At 42.7% G+C, this 15,510-nt stretch overlaps 1 protein-coding gene across 2 annotated transcripts; it reads left to right on the top strand.

Moving 5' to 3' along the window:
• The first annotated feature begins 7,551 nt into the window (after positions 1-7,551).
• On the top strand, positions 7,552-13,242 carry LOC125263467 (elastase-1-like). Of its 2 annotated transcripts, none has more exons than XM_048182454.1 (8): positions 7,552-7,694; positions 7,848-7,939; positions 9,323-9,423; positions 10,887-11,012; positions 12,418-12,554; positions 12,625-12,767; positions 12,856-13,000; positions 13,134-13,242. In XM_048182454.1, the coding sequence occupies exons 1-8, from the start codon at positions 7,655-7,657 to the stop codon at positions 13,196-13,198; spliced, it is 849 nt and encodes a 282-aa protein (XP_048038411.1). In that variant the 5' UTR covers positions 7,552-7,654; the 3' UTR covers positions 13,199-13,242. The 2 variants fall into 2 exon arrangements, with proteins under 2 accessions (XP_048038411.1, XP_048038410.1); XM_048182453.1 differs by having other exon boundaries at positions 12,856-13,005.
• The last annotated feature ends 2,268 nt before the right edge of the window (positions 13,243-15,510 follow it).

The raw sequence follows: 15,510 nt of genomic DNA, 5'->3' as shown, positions 1-15,510 counted from the left end.
AGAGCAGTTTCCCAATCCTCCAGGTCACAAGTGTGCCGTCTCGCATCCAATCCACGGATACGTGCATCTTTGACTCCAGTCGTGTTCCCCACTTGGCGAACCCTGTCGAGTTCCTCCGCCTCCCCTTTCAGATTGGACATTGTGGAGTGTCTGATGCCAGGCCCACATCCGTCTCTGGCGTTGATGTTGGCTGGGTTCCATATGTCATGATCCCTCTACGTGAGCGGTCCCATATGTGTATTTGTCCACGGTCAAACTCCCTACGGTGAGTCCGTGTCTTTCCCTTAGCAGAACCAGCTCTGCTGTCACCTGTCAGATGAGTCTCCCCCTACCCAGGTTGAGCCATCCCAGGGACTCCATATGCGTACTGCCCAACCAACCAGTCCATATGTGTATTCTCCACGTAATACTCCTCATCCACAGGGTAGGTAGTGGCCTCCGCAGCGTCCCCTACGGGTTCGCTTCCCCAGTGTAGTTTAGTTTATTTAGTGGGTATGTCGGAACAGCAGTAGACACTCTCGGCGTAAGCTCGCCCCCTTCACCTGGCCCAGTTGGTGCGACGGGTGGCTAGAGCTTGCGTTGGGCACTGGAAGGTGTTTCGTAACTGTGGCGCTTTAGTTGGGATCCCAATTCGTTGGTCACTACTGACGTACGTCGAACGTGACCGACTGAAAGGGAACGTCTCGGTTACGTATGTAACCCTCGTTCCCTGAAGGAGGGAACGGAGACGTACGTCCCGTCGCCACAGTTTCTGTACCCTTGCTGCAGTGCAGACACCAGTTGTCTCCTCAGCGAAAAACAGAGTGTGATTGCATCTGCTTCCTATTTATATACACCTGTCGGAGGCAGTGTGCATTATGCAAATATCGCACGCCAATTCCATTGGCCTGTTTTAGTTCACTCGAAGCTGATAGGGCTCTCTAGCGATATCCCAATTCATCAGTCACTACTGACATACGTCACCATTCCCTCCTTCAGGGAACGAGGGTTACATACGTAACCGAGACGATTTCTACCTGATCAAAATCACCCAAAATAATACAGTGTACAGTGTTCAAATCACAAAGAAGTGAGAAATTTTAAAGAAAATTGAGAAAATTAACCCTTGAAAATACTTATAGTTGTCTCTACATGTAAAGCTGAGAAAGGATAAATTATTTTAACACTAAAAGAGTTACATCAACTTTAAACTAGAACAATTGAAGTGCATTTTAATTTACTGCAATACAGTATGTTCATTTTAGAGCATCTGTTCACAGAGACAACATAAATGCGACCACTGTGTTACTCACCATGGATTGTAACTTTATATCTCTTGTATTTAGTCTCTCGGCTGCTGATGATCAGTAGTTTATAAACTCCAGCATGTTCAGTTGTGCTGTTTGTTACGATCAGAGATCCAGTTTGATTAAAAATTGTCTTTATCGCTAAACTTCCACAGTATCCGATCATCATTCTTCAGTTCAGTAACTCCAGTTTGTAGAATCACAGAATTTCCAACTGTATGTTTCAGCGTATTCACTGACAGCAAGAGAAACATATAGCAGAAACATGTGAATGTGCATGTGAACCAGATTATCAATATAGTGATTATCTTGAGCTACTCACACCAGACAAGAACATTGAATTTCTTGTATGAAACTGTATCACTGCTCTTGATCTGTACTTCGTAAACTCCAGAGTCACTGCTTTTGGTGTTTGTGATGGTGAGGTCTCCAGTTCGATCATCCAGCTCCAGTCTGTCTCTGAATCTCTCGTCGTCAACATCGTAGATGCTGGTCTCATTGGTTTGCCCATCAACTTTGGCAATGAGGGGATTTTTAGGTTCAAACTTCCACAGAATCAGATCCTCTTTCTGAATTTCAGTAATACCGGTCTGCAGATGGACAGGCTCTCCCTCCGTGAATTTCAGTGTGTCCACTTCATTTCATAAAGAAATGGTTTTGGCTTGCTTAGTTGGGGACACTTGACATTTGACATTTGACTTGACATTTGATATTCAACAGTGCTTTGATCTGCCTGTCACGGAATGCACAGACACGAAATGATAAGATCCACGTGCAGTTTAATGATGTAAGTCCAGGGAATAAACAGTCCATAAAAACAGAAACCAAAAACAAAGTGCACGAAACAGTAAACAACGAACCACAAACACAGGCAAAAAACACTGAAACTAAATAGACAGAACTAATGAGCAAACACAAAACACCTGAGTGCAATGACATGAGGCTGATAAGTCCAAGGGGTGAATTATGGGAAATGAAGTGAAAACTGGTGACGTAGTCCGTGCTGGAGTGCCCTCTGGTGGCCAACCAGGGTACCCCAACTGGATATCGTGACATTACCCCCTCCCTACGGAGCGGATACCAGACGCTCCACTTAACAAAACAAAACAAAACTCAGGAGGGAGGTGGATAGGAGGAGGATCGGGGGAGGGATGGCGGGCCAGATCCAGCGTGCTCCCCCGAAGGCCAGGGCGGTGCTGGAGGAACCAACCAGGCGGGCACTGGCAGGTCTGGAGTCCTAACTGTTTGCCAGGGCGGTGCTGGAGGAACCAACCAGGCGGGCACTGGCAGGTCTGGAGTCCTAGCTGATTGCCAGGGCGGTGCTGGAGGAACCAACCAGGCGGGCACTGGCAGGTCTGAAGTCCCAGCTGTTTGCCAGGGCGGCGCTGGAGGAACTGACCAAGCAAATTTCAGCGGTTCAGACGGCCTGGGCAGTAGCAGCAGAACATAAGGCCTGGATGGCGGCGGCAGAGCAGAAGATCTGGGCAGCGACCGCAAGACCGATCGAGGGTGCTCCGTGGCCATATCGAAAAGAGCGAGCAGCTCTGGGACGGCAGCGGCCTCGGGCTGCTCAGGCTCAGGTGGCGTCGGCAGGGCAAGGCGCTTCGGTGGCGGTGGCAGGGCAGAAGGCTTGGATGGCAGCGGCGGCAGGGCTGACCAAGGGCGCTCCATGGCCGTGTCAGGGAGAGCGGGTAGCTCGATCACGGCCTCCATGGCCGTATCAGGGAGAGCGGGCAGCTCGGTGACGTAGTCCGTGGCCGTATCAGGGAGAGCGGACAGCTCGGTGACGGCCTCCGTGGCCGTATCAGGGAGAGCAGGCAACTCGGTGACGGCCTCCGTGGTCGTATCAGGGAGAGCGGGCAGCTCGGTGACGGCCTCCGTGGCCGTATCAGGGAGAGCGGACAGCTCAGTGACGGCCTCCGTGGCCGTATCAGGGGGAGCGGGCAGCTCGGTGATGGCCTCCGTGGCCGTATCAGGGAGAGCGGGCTGCTCCGGGACAGCAGAGGGCTCGGGCTGCTCCAGAACGGCAGCGGGCTCTGGAGTGAACTCACTGGCTAAGGTAAACTCACTGACTAGAGCGGGCTCTGGAGTGGACTCACTGGATGAAGTGGACTCTCTGACTGGAGTGAGCTCTGGAGTGGACTCACTGGCTGGAGTGGGCTCTGGAGTGGACTCACTGGCTGGAGCGGGCTCTGGAGTGGACTCCCTGGCAGCTCGGTGATGGCCTCCGTGGCCGTATCAGGGAGAGCGGGCTGCTCCGGGACAGCAGAGGGCTCGGGCTGCTCCAGAACGGCAGCGGGCTCTGGAGTGAACTCACTGGCTAAGGTAAACTCACTGACTAGAGCGGGCTCTGGAGTGGACTCACTGGATGAAGTGGACTCTCTGACTGGAGTGAGCTCTGGAGTGGACTCACTGGCTGGAGTGGGCTCTGGAGTGGACTCACTGGCTGGAGCGGGCTCTGGAGTGGACTCCCTGGCTGGAGCGGGCTCTGGAGTGGACTCCCTGGCTGGAGCGGGCTCTGGAGTGGACTCACTGGCTGGAGCGGACTCTCTGACTGGAGCGAGCTCTGGAGTGGACTTACTGGCTGGAGTAGACTCACTGACTAAAGCGGGCTCTGGAGTGGACTCACTGGCTAGAGCGGGCTCTGGAGCGAACTCACTGGCTGGAGCGGACTCTCTGACTGGAGCGGGCTCTGGAGTGGACTCACTGGCTGGAGCGGGCTCTGGAGTGGACTCCCTGGCTGGAGCGGGCTCTGGAGTGGACTCCCTGGCTGGAGCGGGCTCTGGAGTGGACTCCCTGGCTGGAGGGGGCTCTGGAGTAGACTCACTGGCTGGTGCGGGCTGGAGTGGGAGTGGACTCACTGGCTAGAGCGAGCTCTGGAGTGGACTCACTGGCTGGAGCAGACTCTGGAGTGGACTCACTGGCTGAAGTGGGCTCTGGACTGGACTTACTGACTAAAGCGAGCTCTGGAGTGGACTCACTGACTGGAGCGGGCTCTGGAGTGGACTCACTGACTGGAGCGGGCTCTGGAGTGGACTCACTGACTGGAGCGGGCTCTGGAGTGGACTCACTGACTAGAGCAGGCTCTGGAATGGACTCCCTGGCTGGAGCAGGCTCTGGAGTGGACTCACTGGCTGGAGCGGGCTCTGGAGTGGACTCACTGGCTGGAGTGGGCTCTGGACTGGACTCACTGACTAAAGCGAACTCTAGAGTGGACTCACTGGTTGGAGTGGGCTCTGGACTGGACTTACTGACTAAAGCGAGCTCTGGAGTGGACTCACTGACTGGAGCGGGCTCTGGAGTGGACTCACTGGCTGGAGCGGGCTCTGGAGTGGACTCACTGGCTGGAGCGGACTCACTGACCGGAGCGGCCTCCAGGCCCCGACGTCCGAAGGAAACCTTCTTCCTTCTCCTCCTCCTCGCTTTACCGGGGTGAAGCTGAGGCTCAGTGCCCACCTCCCCGGTGACTTCAGAGACGGATTCATGGTCAGGAGCATGCACACTGCCTGGTTGACTTGGTGAGGCCCAATCTACCCGGTGGCGAAGATAGGCGGCGAATCTCCAGAAATCCAAGTCCTGTAACCCCTCCATCTCACACCGAGGTAGAGGATCGTCAATGCAGCCATTAAAGATATCCTTCAGCGCCGCATCGTTGTACCTCAGCCCCACCGCCATCGTCCAAAAGACCTTGGCAAAGCATCCTACCTCTTCTCCCTCCTGGCGTAACGCCATCACTGCCCCAAGCAGAGCCACACGCTCCCTGCATGTGCCTGACAAAATAGTCCTCATGCTGCTGGATCTTAATTGGTGGTTCGTTCTGTCACGGAATGCACAGACACGAAATGATAAGATCCACGTGCAGTTTAATGATGTAAGTCCAGGGAATAAACAGTCCACAAAAACAGAAACCAAAAACAAAGTGCACGAAACAGTAAACAACGAGCCACAAACACAGGCAAAAAACACTGAAACTAAATAGACAGAACTAATGAGCAAACACAAAACACCTGAGTGCAATGACATGAGGCTGATAAGTCCAAGGGGTGAATTATGGGAAATGAAGTGAAAACTGGTGACGTAGTCCATGCTGGAGTGCCCTCTGGTGGCCAACCAGGGTACCCCAACTGGATATCGTGACACTGCCTACATTGACACTATTCTTTAAGAGCTGCTGTGCAGCCAAAATAATGTACCAGTTATCAATGTAAAGCTGCTTTGACACAATCTACATTGTAAAAAGTGCTATATAAATAAAGGTGACTTGATTTGACTTAAAGAAACAGAAACATGTTTGCTGACAAGCAGATGAACAACTCAAAACCCACACTAGACCCCTTTATAGAAGTTTAAAATGAATTAATGAACACGTTTAAAGACAGTACAGTAGGGTATTTTAAGTATTTGAGCCACGCACCTCGTACAATAACCTTGAATCTCTTTGTTTTGGTCACTTTGCTGCTGGTGATCTGTAGATGATAATCTCCAGAGATTCGGATCCTGATGTCGCTGATGGTCAGATCTCCTGTCTGCTGGTCCAGCTGCAATTTGTCTCTGAACCGCTCATCATCAGCATACGAAATGTTACCAACCTTTTTGTGGATTTGAGCGATGACCATGTCTTGTGGTCCAAACTTCCAGAGTACTTCATCATCTCTCTGGATTTCAGTTGCACCGGTTTTCAGTGTGACAGAATTTCCTTCCGTCACTGACACCGTTTTCTTTTCTGTCTCAACACCAAGGTATAAAATGTTTTTACAGATGTTTCATTGTTCAGGTAGTCAAAATGTAAAAAAAAATGTGAATGAACAAACTACTGTAAATAAATTCACACAAAAAAAAAAAAAAAACGGCAAATTTTGTTAGCGAGCTGCCTACATAAGTAGCATTTTAAAGTGCATTCTTAACGAAAGGGCTGTTCTAAAAAGAAAGATGTTCTTTTTGCTTTTGGTTTTCAATTTATTTTAAAAGTAACTTTTAAACATTTATAGGATTCTAGAACTTCTGAAGTAAGAACAAGAATCTCAGACTGCTTTTCAGCTACAGTAAATTCTTGTTTTTCCTAAGACCTACTGCATGATTCTTTAAAGCTACAAAGTTACTCAATAAATAAAAACATTTTATTTGAATAATGGCCTATTTAACGATTTAAGCGCATGGCGCAAGTGCACTTAGGGCGTGTCCGAATCCACTTTTGCTAGTTTAACAACGGGAAAAATGGTCAGTGTGTCAGGCACATGGTCTAAAAGGGTTGTCCCTATTCTCTTAATGAGTCATGGGTGTGTTTTGGGCGTAACATGCAATAAACCAATCAGAGTCTAATCTCCCATTCCCTTTAAAAGCCAGTTGCGCTCGCGCCATGGTGGATTCGCTATTTACGTGGCGGAATTTGCAAGTGGAAAAACTGAACACTTCTCTAGTGAGGAAAGAGACCACCTATGGGACAAACTGGATTCCACCAAAGCATTTTTATCTTTATGCACACAATAATAATCTTTTTACATTGTAATTTATATTTTTAAATATGTGGCATGTTTGTGTGCTGCTGCACGTCCCTGTGTGTGTAATAAGCAGAGTGTACGCGCGTTGTGTACCCGCATAGAGGCACATATTACTAATGTGCTGTTTAAGTAAAAAAAAAAAAAAATTGTGCCATTGACTTTGGACCAGGGCCCGTATGTATAAAGCCACTAAATATACTTTATATAAATAAAAAAATAGCTGACATGAAATACTTCCTGTATTGTATCTAAAACTACACAATCAAAACAGCATTTTTAAACATTCTTTAATAATTATTATGCATGCAATGTTTTTAATTGTATAGTAGATTTATTTTTGTATATATTTGGAATTTTGTACTTTTAATAACTTAAAATATACACTTTCCTTATAGGTTCACATAAATGTTAAATTAATATCTTAATGTTGACAAAATATATATAAATAAATAAATAAATACATTTTAATTACATTAGCAAATACTAATCTATATATTATTAATATGAATTATTATTACTAAAAAGATAATTATAGTAATGAATAAAAATGAAATTAAATCAATTAAATTTCTATTTTTTTGCTGATTTTTTTTTCTAATTCATGAAATGCAAATGAACCATACATGAACTTTATATCAGGTGAGATGCTGAACTGAAATAACTTGAAGATAATGCAGGTCAAGCATCTGTGTCAAACTAGATAAACAAGTTTATTCTGCAACATTGGCCTTGGCAGTGGTGATATCTGTGGGATTCACACACCTGTGGGTATCAGCCGTGAGTCAAACACTTGTTCCGTACTGCACTGTGAACTTCTGCGGGCATATATATGGACGATGGAAGAATTCAGAAAGACGACAGACTGCAAACATGCTGAGGATCTTGTTGTTGAGTGCGCTGGCCGCCCTGGGTAAGATGCCTCTCTCTTTCTGTTGAGAAAACCACACTTGCATTTGGCTTAGATTTTGCCAAGTTAACAACTGCATAAAAAACTGAGTCTATATGGACTCAAAATTCAAAATTACTACAATCCTAGTATGTCTAAATGCATTTTTGTGTCCAGCGCTGGCTGAGCCCAGATATATAGAGGATCAGGCCATTGAGGAGAGGGTTGTGGGTGGAGAGGTGGCAAGTCCCAACTCCTGGCCCTGGCAGGTACGACATTTAAACAATAACTCAATTGAAATCCTTTTCAATCTCAATAAATAAACTTTTTTGGTGGTTTTCCACAATTAAATGGGCATGGTGGTACCATCTTCCCAGATATCACAAATACGTCGCTTAATCTGGAAAACATCTCTTGTGCACAAACATCTGATTAACATCTTAGAAAAAGCAGTTTTACATTCTAAAACATAAACGTCTTAAAGATGTTTTCTAAATGTCTATTTAACATCTGACAGGAAACGTCTTAGAGACATTTTACAGATGACCAAACACTCTAAAAACACATCTTGCAGATGTAAATGCAGACATCGGTATCACTTCAGAATACTGATCCTTCATTAATGAATAACTACACAGGAACAAATGAGTAATGCATTATTAACACTCTAGTAACTACTATTAGCTAAAAATAAACTCTGATTAATGAATTAGTAAGTAATAGTGCTCAGTTGAATGTGGTAGTTCACTATTAGCTAATCAGTAACTACTATTTTTTTTCATACCTCCCAGAGAACTACTATATACAGGTTCATAATTAATGTAAATAATGCATAATGTATAATTAATTATAAAGTAAAGGTCTTGGTAACCCACTAGTAATTACTTAAGTGTTACCAAATACATCAGAAGGAATTACTGTACAAAACTGTACAAAGACCTCAAAAGTTTACAATGACTCCAGTAGTTACTAGAGACTTATCATGTTTTTCACTTTAGAATACTGATCCAAATAATTAGTAATTCCTTCTGAAGGATTTGGTTATACTTCAGTCATTACTAGTGGGTTACCATGATCTTCACTTTAGAATTAATTATACGTTATGCATTTTTCATGTTAATTATGAACCTATATATAGTAGTTATTGGTTGTTCTCTGGGATGTATGAAAAAATAGTAGTTGCTGACAAGCTAATAGTGAACTACCACATTCAACTGAGCACTATTACTTACTAAATGTTAATCAGAGTATCTTGTTAGTTAATAGTAGTTACTAGAGTATTAATAATGCATTACTCATTTGTTCCTGTGTAGTTATTCATTAATGAAGGGTCAGTATTCTAAAGTGTTACCCAGACATCAAGTAGACGTCTCCGTGATGTTCATGTGCTATCAGGGTTAAGATGGTCAAGCTATTTATAAATATAGTAGAAGGTTTGTTGGAGTCCCACTAACAAGATCAACCAAGATGATGGTCTACAATAATGGCCATAAAAAACAGCTTATATCAAGGAAAACTTAAAGCTGGTTTTAACTAAATTTTCCAACATCAATACAGTCCAATCAGTGCATTAAGTTGGAAAATACCACTCATATTGAAATGTTTCTTCAATTTTTTTCCAAGTTCTCACTAAATCACCATCTCTGTCTCAGATCTCTCTCCAGTATCTGTCTGGCGGCAGCTACTATCACACCTGTGGTGGGTCTCTGATCAGAACGAATTGGGTGTTGACCGCCGCCCACTGCGTTGACACGTAATGATTTTTTTTTTTTTTGTATCTAAATGGTTAAAGGATTAGTTCACTTTCAAATTAAAATTTCCTGATAATTTACTCACCCCCATGTCATCCAAGATGTCCATGTCCTTCTTTCTTCAGTCGAAAAGAAATGAAGTTTTTGTGAAAACATTCCAGGATTATTCTCCTTATAGTGGATTTCAATGGCCTCCAAACGGTTGAAGGTCAAAATTACAGTTTCAGTGCAGCTTCAAAGCATTCTACGTGATCCCAGACAATAAATAAGGGTCTTATCTAGAGAAACCATCGCTCATTTTCTAAATATCTATCTATCTATATATATATATATATATATATATATATATATATATATATATATATATATATATATATATATATATATATATATATATATTAACCATAAATGCTCATTTTGAACTAGCTCTCTTCTTCTTCTCTATTTGAATTCCAGCAGTGTAGACACTGCTAAGTGTATTACTCCCCTCCACAGGTCAAAGTTTGAACTAATTGTTATATACTTGCACTAGCAGATTGTATATGACAATTTAGTTTAAATGGGCAGTAATACACTTAGCAGCATCTACACTGCTGGAATTCAAATAGAGAAGAAGAAGAGAGCTAGTTCAACGTTTAAAAATGTAATTTTTTTTAGAAAATGAGTGATGGTTTCTCTAGATAAGACCCTTATTTCTCGTCTGGGATCACGTAGAATGCTTTGAAGCTGCACTGAAACTAATGTTGACCTTCAACCGTTTGGTGTCCATTGAGGTCCACTATAAGGAGAATAATCCTGGAATGTTTTCATCAAAAACCTTCATTTCTTTTCGACTGAAAAAAGAAAGACGTGAACATCTTGGATGACATGGGGGTGAGTATATTATCAGGAAATTTTAATTTGAAAGTGAACAAATCCTTTAAGAAACAACACAAACATTGAGACAAATCACAAGTATGAATTTGAAGGAGTTTGAGATGTCTGCAGAACAAAAATAGGTATTTTTAAACTGGTGGGTGTTTCTAAATCATGCAAAGAAATGATGCGCTTTACTTGACCCCACCCCTAAACTCTACTGTCACTGTGATGTGGGCCAATCAGGTAACGAAGTCGAAAGCGCCCCTCCGTTATGGCCTCGCCCACTGATCCCATTACTGTCCTGCAGAGACCTATTGACCTTCATTCCCCTTAAAAAGCAAAGATGGCGCTGCTCTGAATAAGGTCTATACTTGTCTGTTGCAGTTCGCCTTCTGGTGTCAGATGTAATTCACTTTCAATGTGTTTGCAAAACATTTTTTGGTTGTAGTCGTACAATGGATTCAGACAGCTGCTAACAATCAAATCTCTTCTAATTTTGTCAGTTTTTCACCTTTAATCAGAATTGACAAGTCAATGAGAATTCCGCGCCTTAAGACAGCGTCAATACAGGATGTAATATGTTTTTTTGAACGTGTTTCCTGTGCAGCACGAGAACATGGCGTGTTGTCCTGGGTGACCACGACATCTACAACCACGAAGGTCGCGAGCAGTACATGAGCGTCAGTCAAGTGGTCATCCACCCCAGCTGGAACAGCAACAGTTTGGCTTCTGGGTGTGTATATAACATGCACAACATACACGAGTCACGACAGTGGCGACAATTATACACAATATATACACGACTATATGGACAAATACTCGTAATACTAACTTTTTAACACAACAAACTCGACTGTATCAATAGTTAGAACTTTAACGAAACACAAACAACAATACTATATTGCCAAGCCAATTACACATATACAACACACATATAAAAAGTAAATACCTTTAACGTAATATGACTGTCTCGACCATTTTACCTTTAACGCAACACACTCTTTGCGGCTCTCTGAAAATCTTTATTGTGATTGGTCAATCGCAGCATTTAGCTGTCAGAGATTTTGTAATAACTGTCACCCCGTCAGCCATAGCAATGTTTTATATTACTCTGCTGATTTAGGAAACTAATAGTTGTTGTGTCGAATTTCGACCCCCTGCCAAATTATTATTAAAGTCGCTATCAGATTGCCTAATCTTAACCCCACCCCTAATCCTAACCCCTCCCCCTCACCTACTCATAAACCTACCATTACTAGGGGTTAATAATCTGGCAACACCTGTGCTGTTTTCTTATCTTTTATATCATTCCACAGAGTCACGCATTCTCATTTCAAATAGTGAAAGTGACGTGTGGCCAAGTACGGTGTTCCATACTCGGAATTTGTGCTCTGGATTTCACCCGTCCAAGTGCACACACGCAGCAGCGAGCACTGAACTTTTGCTGTGGCTGAAGCGATTGGGGGTTAGGTGCCTTGCTCAAGGTCACCCCATTTATGGGTAATGATAGGGGAAGGGAGTGCTGTTCATTCACTCCCCCACCTAAATTTACTGCTGGTGTTGTGCCGAATTTTGACCCCCTGACAAATTATTACCCCCCTCTTTGAAGTTGCTACCCGATTGCCTAATCTTAACCCCACCCCTAACCCTAACCCCTCCCCCACACCTACTCCTAAATCTACCAACTGATAATCTGGCAGGGGGTCAGAATTCGGCACAACACCTGTTCTGAGACTCGAACCTGCAACCTTCGGGTTATACGTCGGGTTATAAGCAAATGCAATCTTGCATATCAGTTGTTGATTGTAGTAAAAATCCACTTAGAGGACTTTAGTAATAGTATAACTAAAGTATAATATTTTAATATTTTGCAGTAATGACATCAAACACATCATATATCAACAATTACGCATTTAACTTTAATGCTTCACATACAACAATATCTACAATTACACATAGTATCTAAGCAGCATACTTTACTGTATTGAGTTTTTGACATAAATTTCATACATGACGACCTGGACTTACATCAACACAACATCCATAATCGTTTCAAAAATCTTCTAAAGTTATAGCGCCTCCTAGCCTAGAAATTAAATGCGCGTTGTAGACTGTGATGTCTGTTCTTTGTTTTCCAGATATGATATCGCTCTTCTGCGTCTGTCCTCTGCTGCCACTCTGAACTCATACGTGAAGCTGGCCACCCTTCCACCCTCAGGACAGGTTCTGCCCCACAACAATGTCTGTTACATCACCGGCTGGGGCCGCACTCAGAGTCAGTTTAACTTCAAATAGCTTTGATGTTTCCTGAAATCATGTACTGATGATTCTTGTCTCTCATGCAGCTGGTGGGTCACTCTCCGCTCAGCTGAAACAGGCCTACCTGCCCGTGGTGGACCACAGTACCTGCTCTCGTAGCGACTGGTGGGGAAGCACCGTGAAGACCACCATGGTGTGCGCTGGTGGCGGTAGCTTGTCTGGATGTCAGGTGAGAAAGACCAACTGTCAAACAGATCATGAACTGTTTCCTGTGAGAAGTAAAATGTCTCATTTTGGCTCTTGTTGTGTTGTTTTAGGGTGACTCTGGTGGTCCTCTGAACTGCCAGGTGAGCGGTCAGTACGTCGTCCATGGTGTGACCAGCTTTGTGTCATCATCGGGTTGTAATGCCTACCAGAAGCCAACAGTCTTCACTCGTGTGTCTGCCTACAGCAGCTGGATTAGTGGCGTAAGTGCAATCATTTTGTCATTTTAATAAACTTTACGTAAGGAACCAACAAACAATAAATATCATGACTGTATCTTATAATACTCTGTTTTCATTTCATATTTCTCTTGCCATTTTGTTCATTTCAGATCATTGGATAAACAAAAAAACTGAGAAGATGAAAGACAAACATCCTCCATTTACCAATGTTTAACATCTGCAATGGCCAAAAATACTTACAATAAACTTCACATCTAATCTCTGGCTGCTTTTGTATCATTTTAAAGATTGTGTCCTCGTTTAATCCAGTTTGATCAAAAACAATAAATACATTTAGTAGAGCACTTATCTATTTGAAGTTTTTTTTAAAAGGGGAACTTGTTCATATAATGGTGCAGACATATTAACCCCTTCACACCTTGCGGTCATTGGAATGAACATCACATGGCTTTTAATTTAAATCAATAAAATTTAATGTTTTTATAATATGAGTAATTCCTGGTTACTGATTGGTCTCTGATCAACCAATAGCAATGAAAATATGGTGTCTATTGTAGTGATGTAAAAAAGTCTAATTTTAATTCATTACAGATCACAAAAATGTTGCTTTTTAGATGAATTTCTACATTTAAGAAGAGCAAATATTAAATAGGTAAAATTGTTTGCTCAATGGAAAAAATTCACAACATTTCAGTGAAATTTCATGGGCAAAATGGTCCATTGTCAATAGTGTATATTAAACAAAGCTTGAACCGAAGTCAGTTTTAAGCCAAGCGTCTTTCTGTTGGTCAGTAAGGCAAATTCATGTGACCAACTTGAACACGAGTGAAATCAGCGCAGGGAAATGTTTCACCCTTGGATATTAATACCAGCAGTGTATCTACATCTTATATGATGTATATCAGGAGTAGTATAGTACATTTTATATGAACATTTATTAATTGAGCAGATAATTTTATCCAAATTACTTGCAAATGTGAATAATGAATGAAAAAGAATGAAAAGGAACACAATAAAAGAAGTGGAACACAAAAAGCAAAACCAAAAACAGGCAATAAATCCCCAATCAGGCTCATAAACGCCTCATTAATATTAATATTTATAATATTACCAATTATAAATCATTGTCCAAATTGACAAGAGTCAAGCCGATTCCAGCAACTACAAAATACAGAGATATCTAACACAAAACACACAGTAACAAATTACTGCTATACAGTACTGTACATATAAGGTCCATACACTAACATGTTAAGGATTGTAGTAAAATAAATTCATAAATATATAACATAAAAATAGATATAGAAGAACTAGTTGAACCAAGTTCAGTTATGATCACATTTAGTTTTATTCACAAGCACCAAAAATAATAGTCAACAATAAAATCTCTGAAATTGTTTACAATTATTGTTATATTACTGTTGAGGGTTTTATATATTAATTAAGCATATCCCCTCCTGCTCATTCTCTTCGTCTGTATTTCTTTCTCTCTCTGTATGAAAACAAAGAATAGGTTAAAAAGGTTGGTGTCACAGCTTTATTAAGTGTTAATAAGCAACCGATAACTGTATTTGAAAATCAAGCATTTCTACTTGACCAAAATCAATCAAAATATCACAGTGTTGAGTGGCAAACCGCAAATAATTAAGAAATTTAAAAGAAAATGGAGAAAATTAACCCTTGAAAATATTTATAGTTGTCTCTACATGAAAAGCTGAGAAAGGATAAATTATTTTAACACTGAAAGAGTTACAACAACTGAACACCTGAAGTGCATTTTAATTTACTGCAATACAGTATGTTCATTTTAGAGCATCTGTTCACAGAGCCAAAATAAATGAGACCACTGTGTTATTCACCATGGATTGTAACTTTATATCTCTTGTATTTAGTCTCTCGGCTGCTGATGATCAGTAGTTTATAAACTCCAGCATGTTCAGTTTGTTACTGTAACGAAGCGGGACTCAGGGTAAGATCCATCTGCAGCTTTTATTAGAATAATGAACGAAGCAGACAGGGGCAAAGACAGGGGCAAAGGCAAAGGCATAAACTGGGACAGGCAATGGTTGAGGCAGGCGGCAGATAAACAGAGTCGGGTCACAGGCAGAAATCAGGGCAGGTGGCAGGCGGCAGGCGGCAGGCAAACACAGTACAGAACACAGGCAAAGATCAGGGAAATAAACAGTCCACAAGAAAACGCTCAGTAGTGATCACCGGGGCAAATCAAGACTTCGCAAAGTGTAAGTGTGTGTTTGAGTCTTTTATAGTCCAGGTAATGCATGGCAGCTGGGTGTGGTGATTAGTGTTAGTGATTGGTGGAGTGAGTGCAGGTGATTGCCAGGGAGGATCGTGGGAAATGTAGTCCGGGAATGAACGGGAACGTGACATAATGCCCCCCTCCCGGAAGGCGCGTCCTCGTGGCGTAAATGGAACAGATAGGGAGGGGGGTAGCATTGGAGATCTGTAGGCTGACGGGAATGGGGTCTCCAATGCAGGTTTCAGGAATTCGGGCAGCCACGGTGGGTC

The sequence above is a fragment of the Megalobrama amblycephala genome, linkage group LG2 (genome assembly GCF_018812025.1).
Source record: "Megalobrama amblycephala isolate DHTTF-2021 linkage group LG2, ASM1881202v1, whole genome shotgun sequence".
Taxonomy (NCBI): Eukaryota; Metazoa; Chordata; class Actinopteri; order Cypriniformes; family Xenocyprididae; genus Megalobrama; species Megalobrama amblycephala.
The sequence above is the reverse complement of the archived record's forward strand: the minus strand, read 5'-3'. Positions and strand labels throughout refer to the sequence as shown.